This window comes from Wyeomyia smithii, chromosome 2 (assembly GCF_029784165.1).
Source record: "Wyeomyia smithii strain HCP4-BCI-WySm-NY-G18 chromosome 2, ASM2978416v1, whole genome shotgun sequence".
NCBI lineage: Eukaryota > Metazoa > Arthropoda > Insecta > Diptera > Culicidae > Wyeomyia > Wyeomyia smithii.
In genome coordinates, this window is record NC_073695.1 from 98,195,691 (window position 1) to 98,219,878 (window position 24,188).

Below are 24,188 nucleotides of genomic sequence, written 5' to 3' on the forward strand. Positions count from 1 at the left end.
TAAACACTAAAACGTTTCTGGTTCCAAACCCACGTTAATTCGAAAATTCGCGAAAAATTTTTTGAATTAGCGCGGTACTTTTAGTTTTCGCGCTGCGTCAGAATGTGAAAAACGCTCTTATATCTCAGAAGCTATGAACATTGTTGAATTCAAATAAATGGGCTTTTAAACCCTTAAACAATGAATTTCATAATGTTTAAACATGTGGTTTGAAAGTTATAGAAAGAAACGTAACCCGCAGACTGTTTAAAACTATAGCTACGATCGAAATATGTGGCCTCAACATCATTTAAATTTGATATTGTACTATTTCAATTTTTGCGGCCTTGCTCGGGAATGAAGTTGAAATTGCCTTTCTCCTAGAAAGGTATAGCAATCACTGCAAAAACTAAAGGTATAAAAGTGCTCAAAAGGGCCGAATGTCGTATACCACTTGACTCATTTCGACGAGCTGAGTATTTTCTGCATGTGTGTGTGTAAAGCTCTCCCAATATCACTCACATTTCTCAGAGATGGTTGACCCGATTTCCACAGAATTAGTATCAAATGAAAGGTCTAGCTGCCTCATAACACCCTATTGAATTTTGCTGTAATCGGACTGTAACTTCGTCTGTAAAGTATCAAAATGTGAAAATCACGAAACTTCATTATCTTAGAAACTACACAACCGATTTGACTGATTAACTGGGTTAACTGATGAATTATGATTGAACACGTGGTTTCAAAGTTTGGCTGCCCTATACGGTACCTTTTCATTTGATTTTAATCAAACTTAAGCAACCGTTATGTTTTAATTTGTAAAACAACGAAAGTCTATTATCTCAAGTATTACACGACTTATTTGAACACAACTAGTGTCATACAAACGATTCATCTCTCAAACTTACAAATAACAAACTTCATAGCAATTTGATATACTGTTCAAAAGTTTTGGAACGAAAAGAAATTCAAAGACTATTCAAAACTATACCTGCTTTGATCAATATATATATGGCCTCAACATGATTTAGATGTGGTATCGTACTATTTGAACGTTCCCGGTATCGCTCATGATTGAATTGTTCGAAATTAAGAGTCATTTCTTTTATTTCGCCATTTCTTAAGCACTAACATTACGTCAAATTTCATATTTTATTGTTGAACAGTACCACCGTCCCCCGTAGTTTAATTGGTCAAAACACCATGCCGGAGACAGGGACATTGCGGGTTCAAGTCCCGTCGGGATGCGGTATATTTTTCCAAATCTGTATCATATTTCCAGTTCGCTTATTTTTCGCTCTCTTTACTTCACATACTGTCTGCTTAATGAACCTGGATATAAGCATTCATGTAAATCTATTTTTACAAATAATAAGTTTGAATGAGAATGTCTGAGTCTGACCGCTAGGTGGATTAATTTAGGGTTTTTCCTTGATTTCTCCATGATCGGACCGGTTTCATTGTTTAGGTAATCTTTTGTAGTTTTAATGAAAGAATTAGATTTTTAAAAAATAATCTTTTTTAGATATTTTAATTTTAATTTTTTTTCATGAAAAATATATTTTTTAGAGTGTACATTTTTTGTCGGAAACGCGTCGTACACATATTACGTAACGCTAAAAATCCAGATTTCAGACCCTCTCCCCCCTATGTACCGATAAGTAACATTCAAGATAACCCCCCTCCCTTAAAATTACGTAACGCTAAACCCCCAACAATTTCCGATTTAAAATATTATAACTATTATTATAATAATAAAACTGAGACATTTTTTGTGGAACTGCTCTGTTACGTGTGACGCTTGACGGTTTCACATCAAGCGTCAGGACAGCGGGCGAATTTTTGGACGCGTTTGTGACGTCTCTCTGTTCAACATAGCTTTAGAAGGTGCAATACGAAGGGCAGGTGTCAGAGGAGCGGCCCCATCATAACGAAGTCTCACATGTTTCTGGGCTTCGCAAACGGCATTGATATAATTAGTGTTAACCGTAGAGCTGTTGAGTAGGCATTTAATGGGAGAATGGGACACACCATAAACAATCCCAAATTGATGCCACCATGACTGGCAGAGAGCGTGGTTGTTCTACGGGTGTTGGTACCGCGGTGGAGATAGATGGGGATACTTTCGAATTGGTCGAATAATTTGCTTATTTTGGTATTCTCGTGACTTGTGACAACGAGGTGAGCCGCGAGGTGAAGAGACGGATTGCGGCAGCGAATAGGGCTTATCACGGATTGCGTAGCCAGCTTAGGTCCCGTAGCCTACAAAATTTGCGCTCTACAGGACTCACATCCTTCGGTGGCGTTCTACGGACATGCGTCGTGGAAGGAGGCCGATCGACGAGCGCTTGGGGTCTTTGAGCGTGAAATCCAGCGGTTAATACTTGGAGGCAAACTAGAAAATGGAGGGTGGCGCAGACCCATGAATCACGAGCTGTACTGAGCTGGATGAGCGTTCGGCAAGATAATATTGAGCAGCTCACCGGATAGAGGCCGACGACTTCGAGGCAGACCTCGCACGCGCCGGATGTGTGCTGTCGACGAGGATGCCAGAACAGCGGGCGATCTTTTGCCATAAAAGTAAAGTAAAGTACGTAACGAAATTATCTTCATGAGAAGGAAATTGGTTTTTCTTTAAGAACATTTACTTTTTCGACAGCAGTAGAAAAATTCAAAAATTTTAGTTCTCACCCGTTAAAAATGCTATTTTCGTATATTGTTCTGCTAGCTATTTTCTTAAACTTTTAACGAAATTTTAAACTTATAAGCAGTTCGTTCTGCTAACTTTGTACTTCCAGCTTTAGTGACATCGTTCTTAAATCTTCGATGCACGTTTAACAACAGCTAGATAAAAACAGATTTACAGAACCACCAGATCCAGAAAGATACGAAAGTTACCCAAATATTCCGGAGGAGATCGGACGTACTAGGGTAACGGGGGTATTTTTGCCCATCTGCATGTTTTGGCCCACCCGGGAACATTTTACGCATCCTATCTGATAACTCCAATGAATATTCGAAAACTATGCATTTATCATTGAAATAACATATCTAAGAATTATACTACACTATAGTTTTTGGCAAAATACTGACTTTAAGTAGCATTATTTCGGAATCAGTTCACACATATTCAAAATCATGCCTGAGTTAACCCAAAGTCAAGAGGACGTCAACTACCGGAAGGTATTATAACAAATATTTATGCTTTAAAACAATTCTTTGTTGTAGTAACATCAATAAAACACCATAGACACAGTTCGAAAAGTTGGAAGAAGTTCAAATATTAGTTTGAGGCATGGCCGAAATATGTTTGTTTCTTTCAATAGTTAATAATCCATGGAACGATTTTTAGTATAGCCAAGGGTACGCTTGCTTTGTTTCAAAATTCGAGTGTCCATATTTAGCGCCAGGAGGCCTTTTATTTCATCTGCAATTTGACGCAAGGTTTTAAATTTGTTCTTGTTTGCAATTCCGTGTCAACTAAAAAAATATAACACGCAACGTGTCCAGAGGTCGTAAATAAAAACGAGAACGAAACGAATATAAGATAATTTTGCGATTTTGATCGCGATATTTTTTTCCAGACCCCGGAAGCATTACCCGATCTGTTATCCGTTCCGGAATAAAATCGCAATCCAATCTTCCGGTCTGACTTCGCACCAGGCATTTCGGAGTGTACCCGGTCCGATGTCGATCACTACCATCGCATCTATCGTAGCTGAACAACATTATATGAAACAAAAGTGCGCATGAATCTGAAAGACATACGAAAGCAATCGAGAAATGCGCAGATTTTCTCACATCCATTGGAGCACGGTGAAATACACATGCGCAAATTTAGCGTACAAATAGTTTCTGCCACTTTCGCTATTACATTTAGACAGCTGGTAAGCGTTTGTAGGTATGTACTGCCGTTTTTTTTGTTTCATTAAATTTGAGTGCGACCCAAAAATAAATATTAATACTAATGAAGCTATGTTTTTGTTTGAACTATAAATATTCAATAATCATTACATCAGAATATTTATCATTGCACATGAAATATAACACTGTTATCAATTGATAATCAAAAAGATATGCAACCAGCAAACGCCCTTGATAAGATAGTGCAGAACTAGTATTCACTCATGGCTATCGCTCGCCACTGAAGACGCACTGCTTGACGTGAGGTTGCATTCGTTTTATTGACCGTGGTTTAGGCGCAGGAGAGAAACCCAGAAACTGAATGAGGCACGATAAGAAAAGAAAACAAAAGTGCCAACCAACGCATCATTTTTCCAGTGTATTGCCTGAGTTCTATTGCCAAGGACGAACGTACCCAATGTTCACTCGCTTGATTAGGTAATGGAAAATTTCAGCTTGCTCACTCAACGATTATCACGTGATTGCCGCTGAAAGCTTTAACGCTCTGATTGTGAGAGTTATAAACAATAACGTCTCGCATATGATTTTTACCCGGCGTGGCGATACGGGATGCTTGACTGATAAGCTTCACCATATTAGCACCCTTATGGTGTGAATTCTAGATGAACTTATGGAAAGGGCGTTGCTTCACAAAACGAAAATTACACATTTTACTTCGTGGATTTAATGTTCGAGTGATTCCTTTGGAGAGATCCACGTCATCGAGTGCGTAGTGCATGCAATTCTCTGCGGTCGTCTCAATTATCCAAGGTTACACGCACTCGTATGGGTGTTTGTTTATCATCAACGTTAAGACTAGTGGGGCTGATGGCAATTCATGACTATCAAAAATAAACAAACCTCATTCGATCATAATCGAAAGACATCAAGTTGCGTGATTACGTAGCTTCTCACTCGAAAATTAAAAAAACGAGCACAACAAGGCTGTATAATACAGTCATCATTTTTCTATTTCTCTTTTTTTCTTCCAACTGACAAAAATGATTGGCATTTAAGTTTTTGATAACTGGCCGTGAGGTGGCATGCATTAATTCAACAAACACGCTTTCGCCTGCTTGACCAAACTCCGGACCGGACCACAACTGCATGCCAGCTGTTTGGTTTGTTGTGCTTGGGTTAGACGAGGTTAGTTACAGTACGAAGCAGTAACGCAATGCAGCCTCATACCCGACCAAGACCAAAACCGTGCTGACCGAACGTAGCCAATCGTGTTAGTCATATTTAGATGTAGTCGGTGTTGTTTACTGTCTGTCCGTTTTACTTTCTCGAGTGGTGCAATATGACTGTCCTTCAAACTTGTGTAGACTTACTTTAAGTAGTTCGTTGTTGCGTTGAAATGCGATGAATTAGATAATTTAGCTCTAATTCAGAAAATAATAATTATTACCTGAAATATACATATCAAATATGACTACAATGTACAACACATATACTTTTATCCGCTAAATGGAATGCTACAATCACACCACTTTCCTCAGAAACGAATTTATTTATTTAGTGCACTAAAGTATCTCATATAAAGAAAATGTAATCTCATCGTTCAATGTTGAAAAGTCATTATTAGTAGTTGGCCTTTTCTTAACGTTAGGCTACTGACATACTGAGGCGTCAAATGAAGCGAAGCAAGAAGCGTCGCAAAAACGTCCGAGCTACTTCTTCAAACGTCTATATGAAACGCTTAAACCGGTCATACTGGAGCGGCAAAGACGCGTCGATAGAGGCGGCGAAACAGAACGAGTAGTGTTTTGACGCGCGTATATGTACGCGGTAATACCATATTCAGACTAAATCTTTTATCGCCAGGTGCTTTATATTTGCTTTGTTTTGGTTTGGTAATTTAAAAAAGCAAATAAAATACATTTTCGTTTAGAAAATGTTAAAATGTTTAGAAGAGGGTTGTGCAGTAAATCCATGTTCAGACTAAACCTGATATCGCCAGGTACTTAATATTTGCTTTATTTTGGTCTTAAATCTTAAAAAAGAAAAAAAGTAGGATAGAAAATACTATCGGGAAAAATTTTCAGGTCGTCGGGAAAATAGCACTGATATTATTGATTGATATTGTTGAGTTTTAATTCGAATGGCCAGAAATCTAGCATGCTGAACTTCTTTGGTCGCGAAAATGCAAGCCGCTGAGTAACTAGCTGTGCTCACATGGGTTATTGAAATCCTAACAGATATTATAAACTAGTTGAACGTTGCTCGGGGTCAACGGGTTTAAAATTCAGAATAATTTCTTATATTTATTACTACGTCTGTAGCGCAACTCACTTCAGTAATATTATTTTATTTCATGAAAAAATCTCTATGTTTACTAAAACGTAATTTCCCGTGCTTGAAGAAGCAAAAAAATCTTCATTGGACGAATTCATATTTCCTTCAAGCAAAACCGCTACTGGAATCTAGGAATATGACAACACAACGCATTTGCGACGCTCGCTCCAGTATGTCATAGGAAGCTTCACCCAACGCTTCTGTTTATTCCGCTTCTCAAACGCTCAACGCTTCGCTTCATTTGACGCCTCAGTATGACAGTAGCCTTAGACTACATATTACACAAAGATACAGGCGTCAAAAACAAAAAAAACAAAATACTGAAGCAACGTAAATATGGCTAATAGAATCGCCTACGCCGCGCCGTGCTAGACATCAGATAACCCAGAACTGACTTGACGTAGTCCTATGACAGTCATGCAGTCGTGTTTCAGACACAAGCTTTGTAATTCTATCGATATTTAATTAAGTTACAAACAACTGCTCTTGATAAATTTTATTTATGGAGACAAAACCAATCGACTTCCGATGAATTCAGGATTGTATGAAATCAAGTTTAATGTTCCATATAACGACGCCCCAGTCTAATGTACATTTATTATCATACATCAATCGCATTTGCGCTAATACGTTTCCGTGGATCAGCATGATTTTTTTCTCAAAAGCTCTGTAGTAACGAATTTAACTCATTTCGTCTCATTTTGTTTGAGGCGTCTGGGAGACGGGGTACAAGTACACACTGTTTATACAGACCGGAAAGCTGCTTTGTTTATAGTAGACCACGGAATACTGCTGAGTAGGAACGAGAAACTTGAGATCTCTCGTGATAACAGATCGAGATCTCTGCGTGAAAATTAGTTCGGTAGACTAGGAATATTTAACCAATCTCCCTGGCGTCCCACAAGGAAGCAATCTAGGTCCCCTACTTTTTACACTTTTCATCAACGAAGTCTTCACTTTTATGCCATTTGGGTGTCGCTGATTTCACGCTGATGATGTGAAAATAGTTGCCATCATCAAACCATTATCCGATCGTCTGGAACTACAACATTTTATCAATGAGCTCGAGGTATGGTGCACGAAGAATCTGTTGACATTGAGTGTTTAAAAGTGCAACGTCATAACATTTCATTGCAAAGTGAATCCAATCATATTTGATTACATCGTACTCAAATATACCGTGTGTTTGGTGTGAACCTCGTGCTTATATCTCGTCCACACTTTAATGAAATAACCTCGAGATCAGCTGGGATTTATTTTCAAGATAGCTACTGAACCAGTAACTGTAAAATTCTGTTCAAATATTCATACAATCTCTCAGTTTGGAACATATCCCCAGAAAACCGGACTTCCAGGAATAAAAAAAAATCGAGCACCGCTCTACACAGCTTAAAAGAATCGGTGCAAAATTAGCAAAAATAAGGTACTTATTTAAGGATAGTAATAAATACACTGTTCATACAGTGCGAACTTTTGCCTCGCATGCAGGGTAAAAGTTCGCATTGAGAATTTTTTTCAAAAATTTTAATTCTCATGCTACGAACAAAATTCCAAAGACTCTGGTACCATGGAACGGGGTGAAATTGATCAATTTTTACAACAATTTCCCATTAACTAGCTTCATGTACATTTTTCCCGAAATAGTATAATTTTAAAACAAGTACTGGTATGTGCTCCAGTAAACCTTTTCGGCTATTGGTGAAATTTCTATCGTCTTCTTCATGAAATAAATTCGATCATTCTATAAGGTACTATGAGGTAAATTGGGGTGAAATTGATCACCATTGAAATCTATACATTCCCTTGGCAATGTGCTTGTTTTCGATATGCTAAAGATAAATGATGATTTCGGTGCTGAAAAATATCATTTACAGCTAGTTTGGAAACGAAAATAACGATATTTCAGGTTGAAATTTGTTTATTTTGGTTCACGAGTTGTTTGTTGCTAAATTTGCTCTTATTTGATCGTCGTTAGACCGATTTCAATTCGGTTTGTTGCAAAAGCTCAAAAACTAGCACTGAAATTAAAATCTTTGTGGTTTCCTGCGAATTCATCAGTATTTCTTTAATGGTATGGAATGATCATTGTTGAAAATTACATTTTTTGAGCTTTTATCAAACTTTACTCACTTCTCCAAATTTAACGTAATTAACCCTCAGCTAAGATTACTTTAAGTAAATTCAATACTTTTTTTCGTTATTTGGAAACTTGTTTGATCACAATTGATTGAGTTTTGACTGAGTTAGAAGAATTTTTCGAAAATATGAAAAATTGCACCGGGCATGCAAGGGTTAACTTTGACAGGTATGTGAATCATGCAAAAGTTGCGTTTAAGGACACGTTAACATTGCCTAGTGTTGTAAGAGCAATATCTTTTGATTAGTATTTTTTATCACGAATTTTTAAGTGATCAATTTCACCCCACTGATCGATCTCACCCCACGTTTTGAAGACAAAAGGTGGATGTACCACGTGGAAACAAAACCGAATTTTATGATAGTTTATTGAAATAGTTTTGTTGCGAAAACAATTAAGTGCGTACTTTTTCCCTTCACTACTCTATACAACTATAGGAAAATATAATTGGAAGGAAATTTTCATTTTAGGTCGATGACCAGTAATCCTTTACTTTGATTTGGTCAGAAAACTTTCGGAATCAATTCGCTGTTGTGCCCTCATAAGTCGGTGTAGACTTATTTCGTCAGGCAGAAATAATTTTTGGAAACTGTCTGACTTGAAGACCTGGGCCTGGTGTAAAGCTTCGAGCGCTTGACGCACCTAGCCAGTAACCCAACAAAATAATAAAAGAATGTATTTCTGAGCAGTGAAATTTCAAATAGACAGACGGACGAATATTCTCTCATTAATCATGAAATTCGCAGCGATCGCGATCGTGTAACGAAAAGATAATTTGGTTATTATAATTATAGTGAGAAATACCGGAACACACACATTTCCCCTTATAAAGAACACGATGAATTGTTGTTCACATGTTATTCTTTGACATGGGGAATGTCGCGGAAAACTTGAAGTGAGTGAGAATTATTTATATTTTTATTGAATAATAATGATGGTAGTTCGTTTTGGTGATTTACACAGCAAACATTCGATTACACCAGTCTTATTGTAAAATCAAAGCGTCGAGTTAACCGAGCCAACAACGGCGAATTCTGGCAAATGCTTCACGAAATCGTGGCTGCTCTTTATATATTGCACCAATTTGGCACCGGTCAATCGTCAGGCCGTTCCTCTGACATCTCGACATACAGACTCGTACACAAAGAGCAAAAACAAGAGAATAATTTAGTTCGGCTGACTAGACAAAGCAAAACAGTGAATCGAGCAAATAGCGCGTGCCCACTAAATGTTCAGGAGGATTTGACTGGTTGTTTAAATTTTTATCTGCAATATATGTTATCAATTATACATGTATTCGAACAAAGTATTATTTGGGTTCATTGAAAAAGCATGTTGAAAAATTAAAAAAAAAACCTCTTTTCAACAATGTTCATCATGTAATCTTCGGTGTTTTCAAATTGCTTAGAGTGGTCTACAATACCTCAAAATACACAGGGGGAAGCATTTCTATACTTTTCTACAGTGATCGGTTTAGTATAAAAATGCTCCCACGCGAATGAGATAGAGCCAAACTGATAGCACGTAAACATGCTTTGTCGTGCCCAATGGCTTTGGGCTATCGCATTTCTGTATCCATGATAATACGTCATAGTCCCTACGTTTTAAATGAAATAAAGTGCCAAAAATTAATCAAACTTAATATCTCATTTCTCACAGGAAATTGATGTTTTTGGGAAAGTGATAAAAACTAGTATACGGATCTACCTCTATAAATTCAAAGGTACATAAATTGTATGTTCGCACCCTCACTGACGCATGCAACTTCGTCAACTCTGTAAAACTGAACAAGAAGAGAACAGTTGAAAACTCTGTAGTATACGCTATGTTTAAAGAAGGTTTTTATACAAAGTGAATGTACCTAAAATGTTTCTCCGTAGGATCATAGTTTTAGCCCTCTAGGTTCAAAATATGAAACCCGAAAATATTTCATCGGTGAAAATTTGTTTTTTCCTCGATTTTTCATTTCATTTTTAACAAAATTACACATTCTGATTTAAAAAAAAAATCTAGAAACAAGGTATTAAAAATCTGAAAACAACATTTTTTACGTTAATCCAGCTTAAAATTAGACCAAAAACACTTCTTATGTTATGTATTTTCTTCATCTTATCCGGCTCAATATTGAAAACCAAGTCTTCCGATACACATAAACGTTATTTAGGGTGCTTAGCAGTTGTCATGGTGATGAAACAATCTAAAAAATAAATTTTCATCTTCATCTTCAGGCTTGTGACTCAGTTATAGCAATACTCAAAATGCATGGTCACAGAGAGAATCGCGAAAAGGTGTGCGTCTTGTGCTTCAAAAAGGCTCATAGGAAGAAACTTTTAAACAAATTAAACTGAAAATTATTTTAAAGTGCTTTGTGGTAGTTACTACATTATGGTGTACAGATGTTCTAAAGGTAACTTATAGGAAATTTAAAAATCTTGCATTTTGTTTATTTATAAATTCTCGTTAGAATTGTCCTTCAAGCATATCCTGGTTCACGATTATTCAACAAATTACGTCGTAAGAATCCGTAACGATTCCAACCAAAACGGAATCAGAAGCATGAGCATCAGCGGACAACGCAACTCACCATTTCCAATTCGGTTTTGCTGGCATCACTACTGATATCTACTTGATAAAAGGGATATTTTGCTATGAGGACATGCAGACTAATATTTTGTGTTACTGGACAGTAGACTGGGACACGGTTATATGGGAAAAAGCGATGATGTTATTTTTTCGCTCCCATGTATTTTTCGTGTTCCTTATGGGTCCTACAGTAACTGTGTAAATTTTCCGATCGATCGGTAAAACTATATTTTTGCGCCCGATTTTTAAAGTTTTCATACGCTTTTATATAGGAAAATCCTCTTTTTCAAAACTTGTTCTCTAGAGATGTCTAGTTGGCTCGTAAAAATATATCGATACATGATATTTATAGAAAATTTTCCTGCGAAAAACTCTTCTGAAGACCGTAAAACGCTACGGTGCTCGTAGAAAAAAATATTTCCCTCACACTGATTGAATATCTGACGAACGGCTCACCATTGAATTTTTCTAGCAATACTGCTGCAGCATACCGCTGTTGACAATTCAACCATGTGATAAGAAATGATATCTATATATGATATATTTTTTCCAGGAAAATATACTATAGCTATCAAGTATCGATATATTTTTAGGAGCCAACTGGACATTGCTAGAGAATAAGTTTTGAAAAAGTGGATTCCCTTGTAGAAGACTGATCCACTGCGACCATTGTTTGATCTATTGTGGTTTGAAAAAGTGGATTTTCTCATATGATATTGTATGGAAACTTTAAAAATCGAGCGCAAAAATATAATTCAACCGATCGATCTAAAAATTTACACAGCTGTTTTAGGAGCCATAAGGAACACGAAAAGTGCATGGGAGCTTACATTTATGTTTTGTCCCACCCTACTGGCCAGTCTACAACGTGTCGTTGATACATGCTTATGTGAAACTTTCTGTAATGGTTAGATTATCGCAGGGTTACATCCGACACCAAAATTTCGCCTCCCGAAATTCCATGTGCCGGAGTTTCGCAAACGATCAAATAAAGGCCTTGCGATTTTTTCAGAACAAACTACCGATACAGTATACATATTTTTGTTGGAACCGCAATTTTTTTACCCACAACTTTGCCTAAGGCACAATTTCAATCAAACAGGCCGTTTTCCTGATACAGAAATTTTTATCCATCAGTCACCATTTTGGTTAAGCCCTTTTGAAACAGCAGTCGCGAATCAACATGAATAGCATAAAATAAATTTATTATCAAAAAGGAGGAGCTGTGAAAAAATTCATTTTTTTTACCTATTTCCCATGGAATGCCTCTTAGGCCTGAAACATGATGATTCATTGTGAATAGTAGCGAGAGACAATATTTCGGAACTCCAAGGAGTGTTCCTCGATATCAGAATGCAGCCTTAAGTATGGTTTCGGGGGCAGTAAGCGAAGTCTTCTACTGGTTTTCAGCAAGTGAATCAAGCTTTCCAACGTTCGTCTCAATACAGCAATAGTTATTTTACTCATTTGAAGCTAAAATTACGAACCGGAACAATCGGCTAGGAGCTAGGCAACGAAAACGGACTAACGATTGGATTCTTGGAACATGGAACTGCCGATCTCTCAACTACTTAGGAAGTACCCGCGTGCTTTCCGAGGAATTGAAGATCCGCAAGTTCAACATCGTAGTGCTGCAGGAGGTATGCTGGAAGGGGACGATGGTGCGTACGTACAGGGATGGTCACACCATCTACCAGAGTTGTGGAAGCACACATGAGCTGGGAACAGCTTTTATAGTGATGGGAGAGATGCAGAAGCGGGTGATCGGGTGGTGGCCAATCAGCCCTAGAATGTGCAGGTTGAGGATCACAGGCCGTTTCTTCAACATTAGTATTAGGGAGCATGCATAAACGACGTAGCTTTTTTGGGTTTTTTTGAACCCCCCCTCTCCCATCGTAGCATTTCGTCACAAAGTTGCAGACCCTCTCTATATAATGACGTAGCTTCATAACAAACCCCCCCCCCCCATCATGGCAAATTTTTCTTGCGCATATAATTATCAAGAACATACATTGTATCAATAATGTACAAGAAAAGACAATAGTGTATTGAAAATTACCCTTAACAGACCAAAACAGTAATAAAAAAGAACAATTAGAAAAAAATCCATTTTATTTATAATTTCATATTTTCTACGAAGCTTGGCTTGACCCCCCACCCTCCCCATCGTCACGGCAGTTGCAAACCCCCTCCTCCCCTCTCGGATGCTACGTCTTTTATGAATGTTCCCTTATCAACGTGCATAGCCCAACCTCGGGAGTGTCGATGACGACAAGGAGGAATTCTACGCGCAGTTTAAGAGTGAATATGACCGCTGCCCAAAACATGATGTCAAGATCATCATCGGGGATTACAACGCTCGGGTTGGCCAGGAGGTGGAGTATAGACCGGTGATTGGACGATTCAGTGCACACCAGCTGACGAATGCAAATGGCCTCAAACTAATCGACTTTGCCACCTCCAAGAACATGGCCATACGTAGCACCTTCTTCCAGCATAGCCTCCACCATAGACTCACCTGGAGATCACCGAATAGAACAGAAACACAAATCGACCACGTTTTGATAGATGGTCGGCACTTCTCGGACATTATCGACGTCAGATCACCTCGAGGCGGGAGGACTTGCGAGCACTCGGAGTTTTTTAACGTCGGGTGGTAAGAACCATCTTTGGCGGTGTGCAGGAGTGTGGGGGCGTAGGATGAACCACGAGCTTGCGCGCCTCTACGGTGAACCCAGTATTCAGAAAATGGCTAAAGCTGGAAGGATATGCTGGGCAGGGCATGTAGCTAGAATGCTACCCTGCAAAATTGGTGTGCGCTTTAAATCCGGCAGAAACGAGAAGGCGAGGGGCACGAGGGAGCACGATCTGCAGAGTACCGGGTACCCGCGGAACTGGAGGCAGGCAGCCATGGACCGAGTAAATTGGCCATGTCTTAGGACGTACGGCCATCTAAGTAAGTAAGTAAGTAATTTGAAGCTAAAATATTGACTTTAGTGACCCTTTCATCATGAAACAGTGACTTTAGTGACTATTTAGTGTGAATAGTAGCTTTTCAGTGACTAGGCTCAGAATAATGACATTATTTATGTTTATGAATTAGATCAGCTATGTCTTTAGCGCAAAAAGTTTCATTTGAAAGGTATAGCTTTTAGGTAACTTTAACAAAAAGTTCTGGATGGAGAAATGTAAGATAAATTTTTACTTGAAAATAATCTCAAAGAATTTTTCCAATTTCAACATTTTTAAGAATAATCAAGTTCTCATGATGCAATATGATTCTAATAGCAATTTTTAATCAAAGCTTCTGCCGACTAACTTTCTATGTGGAATTGTTTTTGAAATATTTCATTATTAGGTTTTAAAACTTTCGTTTTTTTTTAAAATACGCTTTTTTGTGAGTTGTTTTTGGGTCTATAGCAACAAATATACAATCGATATAACACAACTCTTTTTTGACATCGAAGAGATTTGATTGCTCAGGAATTGCTTGGAAATGCTGTTTTTGTGTTTGTAAATTTGTCCTTGAGCTCACAGAATTTTTTTTTCGAATAATTTATGTAAAAGCATCTTATTTATTAAAACTACCTCCTATCCTTAGCTCCCAGCTGGTCTCGAGGTACGATGCTGGCCTAACAAGCCAGTCGTCGTATGTTCGAGTCCTGGCTCGGGAGAGACTGTTAGTGTCAGTAGGATCGTAGCGCTAGCCCCGCAATTGTCCTGTACATTTAACAGTCGGCTGCGAAGTCTGTGTATAGTAAGGTTCAGAAGGTCAGAGGGTCGAATTCCGATACGGAATGTAGCACCAAGGCTTTGCTTTTTTACCTCCGTATGAATCCATTTGATTGGCATTTGTATCAAAAGGTTTCTGACCGATTTCAGACGAAGATATTCAAAAAAAAATTAAAATGTATTGTTATATTTTTGAAAAATTAAAAAAAATCAACAAAATTATTATGGTTGTTTTTTTTTTGTTTGTTGGTATAATCACCGTTACTTCATATGTATCGTATTAATTGATATTTTTCGGTGAACAATTACTTTTTGTTTTGTAATTGTTCACCGAAAAATATCAATTAATACGATACACACAAAATTATTATGGAAAGCAGGTTTTTTCAAGAGTATTTAATGAGCATTGAATTATTTTGACCGTTATTGAACTGTTTGTTAACTAAAAGTGCTATTTACGTATATTGTTTTGCTAGATACAGGTCAGACTAGACTACCCGGAACATCGAAAAAAAATTCATTTCGGATAATCAAATTTTCCGGAAAATCGAATCACAGAAAAAAATATTCATATTTGTTATTAACTTACATAAAAAAAAATATTTCCTTTTTTTATTTTAATTGTGTGATGCAGTGGCGTAACACGAAATTATTTCTGAAGCGAAAATGGATAAAATCTTGAGAAGTAAAAAAAATAAATTGGACATTGATTACTTTCACTTAATTCGAACATGCCCAAACATACCGGAAGTGCCATTAATGGTAACAAATGGGCCAGAAGGCATGGTAAAGGTTAAATTTTAGAACAAAAATTAAAAACGAACAACAAAAAAATAAAATTCCGGATAATCGAGTCTAAAATTCCGGATAATCACCGACCTGTATTTTCTTAAGCTAGCAAAACAGAGCATTTTTTCAAAGAAATGACGGAGTATGGTATTTAATGAGCATCGGGTAGGCACTAAATTTTCATACTATTTATTTTGCTGACTTTGCGCTTTCAGCTTTAGTTACATTAATATACATGTTTCGTTATGTTATGATATGAAAAAGCATAAGTTATTGTTTTTTGAAGCTTTAAACGAACACAGTAATTTTGTGAACTTATATCTTTTGACCCAATTTCGAAAGTTTTCGTTGGCTGCATTGAAACTAGGTCGCTAGATGTACCGTGTGTAATAGTTGTACGCAACCGCTCAAACGCTGCCGGCCACGCTTCAATATATTTTCTTAATGCATATTTAATGGACCCTGCAGGAACAAAAACCGCTTAGCAGAAAAACCGCAATCAACTAGTCATCTGTCCTCTACTTACAAATCATGGTGTCGAGAGATTTGACCTTGATTTCGATGTGCCATGCAGTGCGGTACTGTCAATTTTCGCTGTGACGAAGTTCGGAGTAATTCGCAATTATTTTTTTTAAATCATACGTGCGTTACTTTGCGAATAAAAAATGAGCGTTACAGAATATGTTGATGAAATTTGAAGGCATATTTTCATAACATCAGCCGCATTGACGCGGATAAGTGTGATACAAAAAATAATCAAAGGTAACATTAATGAAAAATATAGAACAATCTGTGCTTTCTCAAATGAAATAGCTTGACGCAGCCAGTTATATTTTCTCCACCCCGTATTCTCTACTCACAACAGAATAAAAGTGAATTGACCAGTAATTAAAATCCCATACACATACCAACCTAGGGAAAATTGAAGACGGTACCCGTGTGTCGCATGTAATTGCTAGTCACATACCGTCAATTACGATGTACTACTATTGACAAGCTATGCCACGCAGTTACGGGTGTGTAAATGTGGTTTCGTTGTCTTTAGTTGGGTGAATAATAACTTCCATCACAGCCTCACTACCAAAGACAAGGCACAGTTTGATGACAAAATCTGCATCGCAAAGGACAATGAATCTGTGGGAACGATTTTTTTGACGAAGTGTTTCGACCTTTGAAATTCGAATGTTTACATTTTTACTTATTTTGCTATTTAAAAAAAAAGCGTTCGATTGCGTAACTATCACTCTAAGCAGAAGGTTCATTATTTTGCTGATGTTCATTGTACAGTGTTAGTTCAAGTTTAAAATTTACAGTTCGTTATATTTACCTACTTGAACAAGAAGTCCTTCCAGAACTCTTCAGCCAAATAAGAGATGTACCTTCGCAATCATAATTCTGTTGTACCGACCTGATAAGCTTATCGGAATGGTTGCCGCCTACAACAACAAGCCGCTCGCTGGGCAGTAGCGGAATGAGGCAAAAAAGCAAAGCCTTTGTGCAACATTCCGAATCGGAACTCGATCTTCTGTTTAAGACTTCGTGGCCAACTGTTTGATGTATAATGTACAGGACAGTTTCGGGGCTAGCGCTTTTATTTTTACTGACACTAACAGTCTCACCCGAGTCGAGATTCATTCCTCGAAACCAGCTAGGAGAGCGGAATTAGGTAACTGGTACCAATAATAATGACGTAATCTAATAAATAAAGACGAAACACCAGAAGATAATGGTTGTTATCAACAATAGACATGGAACAATTGCATGGGTCGATTTCGAACGTAGAGAACGGAAGAAACATCACGTTGTGGTGGAAGCTCCATTAAATTAGAATGTGATAAGGAAGTTGCCCCTTGCATCAGATTTGCCTGACGTATTCCAAATCTAGTTGTTATCGATGAGGTGGTCATTTTTAATTTATTTTCGATGGTCGATAGTGAAATTCGAGTTTCTGAACAAGGGCTTGATGGACTTACTATTACATACTAACCGATTCAGTTAATCGAACTCATTTTTTTGTATCCAATAAAAAGTTTTGTTGCGCTAAAAATTTGGAAATAAGTTTAAGGTCGAATTTCCTCCTACATTTTTTATACGTATAACTGATTTTCCTAACGCAGATATTCAAAGGATAGACGAAATGATTCCAAGTATATTAACATTGATTAGCATCGCATTCGAGCAGATCTGTTGACGAAAATGGTATAACCAGATTCCTGAAAATTCAAATGTGTTACAAAAATCCGCATCATGATTTTTATCCCCATTTTTTTTTTAGATATTATGTTGGACATCAATCTCCCAAAACTCACGTTATTGGTAACGAACGGATGTTTTCCAACAGAGGATAATTGTTGGCCCCAACTGCAAATTAATACGTCTATTTATGCTACAACCAATGTCACGACATAACCGACTAGAGGAACCACTGGTCTCGACTTAGGATGACTGATTCGTAAAATGAAGGATGAATTTCTGCAGTACCTGCATAAAAGAAAAATTGCGACACCTACTAGCATGATGGTTTAGATTTTTAACATTCATACAGTGTGCCCTAAAATAAATAATTAGGCAAACCCAATCAACACATCCGGTACGAACTAGCGCTAGGAGAAAAAGTGACTGTTGAAACAGTGAAACTACCCGCAATTATGTTCAGTAAAGTCCCATATTAAGCGTCCAGTTCAGCAACTGCCAATCGCCAAATGAATGAACAGTCTAACAAACGGAACTATGGGGGAAACACCCCTAGGGGCGGTCATACAAAAGAGTCGAGCGAAGTAAGAGCAATAAAATTTCACTCATTCCACAGTAATACTATTGAACTGCCTGCTGAATGCCTGATTGTTGCATGTGATTGGTTTGGAAGTCGTAGACTGTGGCTTTTTTTAGTCTTAGATGTGTATTTTAGAAACAAATATTTGAATGAATAAATAATTAGAAGCCACTAGCTATCAAACTCAGGTCGCACAAGATTGAAACCGGCACCGATTGACAATCTGTCGATTGCATTCAGGCGCCACCATGCATAACAGGAACGATATGTCAGAGTGATATTTAATATATCAAAAGGCAAGCAAGGAGAATTTGCCACTAATATATTTATTTGATTTTACATAACGTTAACGTTTTCTTACCAGAATCCATTTCTCAGCTATCGTTCAGTTTCAATCCCGACTCTGGAACAACACTTCCCGTACAAGAGAAACGATGACTTCGTACCAAGCCGTGGCTCTTATCCCCTGACCAGTCAGGAGGAGGGATCACAGCAGAGGAGACGAGCGCTTTCTGGGCTGGGTCCAGTAGCCAGACGAGTCTCGCTCCGCCAGGGGTTTTTACATGTGTGTGAAGTAGTGGATGACTTGCTGGTTGTTTCCAACTACTCCGATCGACATTCGACGAAAAGAAAAATTTCTACTCGTGCAATACGATGACAGTACTTTTTCTGTTGACTCTCTTCGTATTTGCACTTCATTCAACTTCTACGAGCAAGGCGTAATATCACTTGCTTTGTCACTAACCGCACTCACGCTCTCGAAGAACCAGTACAAAATCAAACAAGCGAGTAATAAAAGAAGTAATGAATCAAACAGAAAAAGAAATTACTGATTACTCTATTATCACTTGACTTTTTCTTTCGCACTTATTATTACTGAAGCACTTATCTTTGCTGAAATTTGCCGTTTCTTTTTCAGTAAGCAAAAAAAACTATCAACACTGACACTTGCGACGTTTCGGTTCGCCGTATGTGTGTATTGTGACTTTTACCTTCGATGCACTGTATTTGTGCCAACCTCTGCAACTGACGTTTATATACGCCTGTGTTGATGCAGCAGTTTGTTCACTATCTGAACATTAGTTCGACTCTTCTTGTATTTGTTTTTGTTATTATTTTGTGTCTTCTCTCCTTATCTCACTTTTTTCCTGTACATGCAAGTGGCACTTCTCTGTTTCGCCCACAATCACAACGAATGTGCTGTCACTTTTAATTTTCAACCTATGGTCGGCCTTTTTTTTTCTTTCATTCGCTTTTTTGATATTTCACTTTTTTCCACTCTGATATATTGCTCAATCGGCAAATATTTTTCGTCGACAAGATCGAATTTTCACACACTGCTCTGAAACACAAAAAATAAAATATTCAATGTCTTCCATCCTACAAATCTCATTTTAGAAGAGCTTAATCTTTACGATTCAAAATGTCTTCCACTGCTAGCTTGAAATCACGTTTACACTGCAAGTCACCTTAACAGAATTCGCTCTTTGTAACCGAATTATTCTGAATATTTTGTCAACTAAAAATTATAATTTTTAGTTCTAGTAACAAAAATACACTGCCAGAAAGTATTTCTTCGTCTTCAGGTCTAAGAAACCATGTGTTTCACATTAAGACAATCGTTCACTTTGCGGAGAAACACTCGCTTTTTTATAACTAGTAACCGCGACTCAGTCAGTCCTCGTGCACATATAAGTATAGAAGAGCTGCAGAAAACTGTCTGCATAAGCAAAGCATACTTGTTCATCGTTCCAAATTCAACCTATCATCGCAACACATCCACAATCGCAACGAACGTCTCCACAAACGTGCCCGTTGCTAATAGACCTAATAAAACTAGTCAGAATGTAGACTCAGTGTTGCCGAAATCAATTCATCATGGAATATTTTTTTCTGTTATGTTCATATAACACCAATAGATATTAACCATAACAATAAAAAATTGTACTTGAGAAACTAGTAGAATGTAAAACCTTCTTATTGTGAGGATATAGTCGTCGTTATACTGGACTCAATCTTCTAGCATTTAGCTTACTATAACAACCTTTTGCGATTAGTTTTTGGTCTATTGAACATTTCAAACTTTTGAAGTTTTTATAATTACATATAACTTTTTTGCTTGGACATTTTTGAATTGATATTACTAAGCTTTTCGCCGCATTTAGCACCATCGATTTTTATATGAAATAGTACATTTTTCACATTTATCATGTCGCAAATATAGGCAAAACAATTTTAAAATAAAACGGATCGGACAAAAATATGGGTTTTGAATCTATCTTTTGAAACTAGCAACACTGTAACTGACTTGAAGTTTTGTCTCACACCTACCGCACTGCGAGCAGATAACGTTTTTGCTTTCTAGCACCACTACCGCCAGAAGCTGTCAAAATCGTCAAAATGTCATAGATTATCTCCCTTTTTCTGCCATCACCGAAATATATTTTTCTCTTTTACACGAAGGCAACACAAATTATACGGGTTTTTGATACTCGGACACCACTTTCCAAAACTGCAGGGAGGCACGTTTTCCGTGGACTTTTTACCAACCCCACCAATATTTTTTGCGTATCCGGGATTGGTTTTTATGGAAATCATGATTTTAAATACATTATCGAATCAACTGTTTCCTTCACTACACTACATTTTTCTGAAAATATTCAACACTATTTAAACAAAAGAAAACTCACTGCTGCATGGGAAAGAAAAATGTCCTCTTTTAAAGAGTTGCACTTCGGTAGTGCCGAAACTAAAAACTGAAAAACACTTCACTGCCTGCTTCGAAATCAATTCGACAACGTCCGTAAAGAAACAACCGAAGGTGCCGGAACTCGCGACAGTTCTTTTTAGAACTCGGTACGCAGTAGTACGAGGGTAAAATTTCGATTTTAGCTGCTGCCTGCTGCTATTGGTCTGACTGCCACTTCGAAATCACCACACGAGACAAAAATCACCAAAATGGCCGCGCACAGAGTACTCTGCTGTAGTGATGGGAAACTTATCGATACTTATCGATAATATCGATAAATGCTGGTCATCGATATTATCGCTAATTTTTTGACGTTAACGATAATTATCGATATTTAAGGGTGAGCACAAGTCAGTGCGGTAGGCTACTGGAGGAGACCCAAAAGAAGGAGACCACACCTACCCTACCCCAGGAGTTGCTTTTGCCGCTAGGTCAGGGACGACTCGTCCATAGGTGCAACCTGTGCAATGCACATGTGGACTTCAGGCAAAAAATGAATCTAAAATCCAAATTCATGCTCTTATTTTCTTATTTTTTAGTTTTATTTTTGAATAATAACAAAGGGAATTACTTGCTTTTATTCGCGGATAAAATTGTAATTACTTCCCCAAACTCTGATTTTCAGAATTTATAGTTGAACAGGTAGGTTCAGCAGCCACGAGTCGCCCCTGCGCTAGGTATTTGTTGAGTGCTGCTATTCGACAAGATTTAGCATTGTTGGGGGTGGTGTAAAGGTTCGCCCCGGGTGTCACTGAGTTTCTGAGAAATAATGGTAACTAAAAAAGTATTTATAGTTTTTAGTTTCCTAAGAACAGATGAGTTCGACAACTTAAAACTGGAGTACTTTGAAAAAATATCCAAACTTTTTGCAACATCTCATAAAAAGCAATGATACGAAATTGTAATAAAATGCATTTTTTCTGGCTTGCCAATTCTTATAATGTGATGGACATGCATGTGTTTGTGTGTTTTCGCTTCCAAGTTTTGGCCATTTAAAAATTGACAGAATTTTGCCTGCATCAATTATTTCCCTTATTATACAACCTTCAAAATGAACTTCGGCTTGAAACTACTTGTAGAAAGCACTCCTGGCGTAAAACCCGAAGACTCTCCAAAACAAACTGTTTAACTCGTACGGTTGTTTGAATTTTCATTTGCAGTATCGTAAGATTTTTCATTCAAGGCCTTAACACAATGGATACGTTGCGGCTGCGTTTGCGGTAATTTGACAGTTAGCCCATACATTTACTGTCACATTGACGTCAACGCAACGCAAACGTATCCATTCTGTTTGGGCCACCACTGTCTCTGTTTTTAACAAATTTATATAGAAAAATTGCATTTGTCGAATAACATTTGCGGTAAAAAAATTGACAAAAATTGCCGATTTTTCATGGGTTTTCCTTTAATCGCATTGACGAAACTAGCAATAGCAAAAAAAAATTGTCAAACTCTAACTGGGATGGCGAAAAAAGTGAAGTGTGCGCGTTCGAAGAATGGTACCCCGCCGCGTCAAAAACGGACATCGTGCGGCACTTTGTGGACGCCGGGTATGCCGGTTCTGGCATCTACAACATCTTGACACTATTGGACAACGATCAGAGCATCGAAAGAAAGCCCGGTTCCGGGCGGCCAACGACCCTGAGCGACAAGAAGCTTCAAAGGATGCTGAAGAGGAAGACCGAGGGAAAGGTGGCTAAATTGCTGCGTGCACTTGGCCGAGAGGTTGGTGCTCGCTCTAAAACAGTGAAAAAGCATCTGGAGAACATGGATATACATGCAGGAAGCGGCAGTCCCGTTCACTGGTCTCGGAGCGGCAGGCAATGACGCAGCGACAGCGGTTGAATAAGAAGGTCAAGTCAATTTTCCCGGCAAATCGCGACGTGGCAGTGGTATTGGACGACTAGACCTATCTCACCCTGGATGTCAACGACTAGCAAGGTTCTTCGTATTTTACCTCCCCCACGAAGGAAGTGAGCACCGAGGTAAAGTTGATTTCACAGACCAAGTTCCCCAAGAAGGTGCGGATGTGGCTAACAATCAGCGAAAAAGGGATGTCAAAGTTGCTCTTTTTTCGCTCCGGGCTGGCCGTGAACGGAAAAATTTATAGTACGAAGTGCCTGACAGAAGTTGCGTCGTTCATCAAGAAATACCATAAGCGCGAAGACACAGTGTTCTGGCCAGATTTTACGTCGGCCAACTACTCGAAGCGATCGGTGGAGGAGATGGAGCGGCTGAATATCGATGTGGTACCGAAATCGGTGAATCCGCCCAATGTCCCCACCTGCTTCCCATCGAGAATTTCTGGGCAAACTTGAAGCGCAAGATCTATTCCAACAATTTTGTCACGAAAACGGAGGAGTAATTAATTAAAAAAAAACGAAGAAAGAGCTCAACAACATGGCTGCACGCATGGTTTCGTCCGCCATGGCGAATGTTCCGGTTAACTGCCGGAAGGCTGCACGCAAGGACGTAATATTTTTTTGTGAGGAAGCTAACATGATAACCTTCCATGGGAAATTTATCCAACTCAATTATCCGTCCTAAATAGGTTTTTTTTCATCACCATCTGAAAAAAAAATTTTTTAACGCAAACTTTAGCTGTCAATTTATCGATACTTATCGATATTATCGATAAAAGCCCCGGAATTATCGATTGTTATCGATGTCCGTTTTGGGCGACATTTCCCATCACTACTCTGCTGCTGCTGCTGTACAACAAGCGGAAAGATCACACCGTCGTCGTCGAAGTCCTTCAGCTCAGCAGTGAGTCTGTGTACGTGTTTCTGTTGTTTTCCTGTGTGTTGCGATTCAGTGAGCGAGATGTATAAAGTTTTATTTCCTCTCAGTCACCCAGCCGTGCGTTCGAATGCAGGACAAACGGGACAAACATACATACATTGCGCTCTCTTTCACACGTAACGAACGTCTCCCAGGAGAAAATACCGTGGAGGTGCTAGTTTGACAGAACAAGTACAGCATTGAATGTACACTGAAAAAATATGGTTGCATAGAGAATGCAGGTAGGGTTGAAAGTTGATATACGCGGTGGATACGTACCTCATAAAAAAACCGCGTTAATTCAAAAATCCGCGTAGAAACCGTGGTAATTCAAAAATCCGCGTAAAAAAACACAAAAAAATTACGTATCCTGTAAACTAGCAATACTCAGAGGGAGAGATATGAGGAGAGAATGTTGTGAGCTCAACGAACAGGTCAAAATCCGAGCCAAACGAACAAGAAAGGTA

At 38.2% G+C, this 24,188-nt stretch overlaps 1 protein-coding gene across 10 annotated transcripts in view; it reads right to left on the reverse strand.

Moving 5' to 3' along the window:
* The window catches only part of LOC129720326 (la-related protein Larp4B), an 81,315-nt gene that overhangs the window by 20,827 nt on the left and 36,300 nt on the right, over positions 1 to 24,188 (reverse strand). The window contains exons 1-2 of one of the 10 annotated variants that reach the window (XM_055671789.1): positions 20,882 to 21,590; positions 18,553 to 19,533 (exon numbers count right to left, since the gene is read on the reverse strand). The exons of 4 other annotated variants lie outside the window; for them this stretch is intronic. In XM_055671789.1, the coding sequence (XP_055527764.1) occupies positions 18,553 to 18,562 (10 nt within the window). In that variant the 5' untranslated portion in view covers positions 18,563 to 19,533; positions 20,882 to 21,590. Of the gene's footprint in view, positions 1 to 18,552; positions 19,534 to 19,660; positions 19,771 to 20,499; positions 21,591 to 24,188 lie in introns of those variants that run through there. 5 more of the 10 variants (XM_055671793.1, XM_055671790.1, XM_055671792.1 and 2 more) reach the window with 5 other exon arrangements.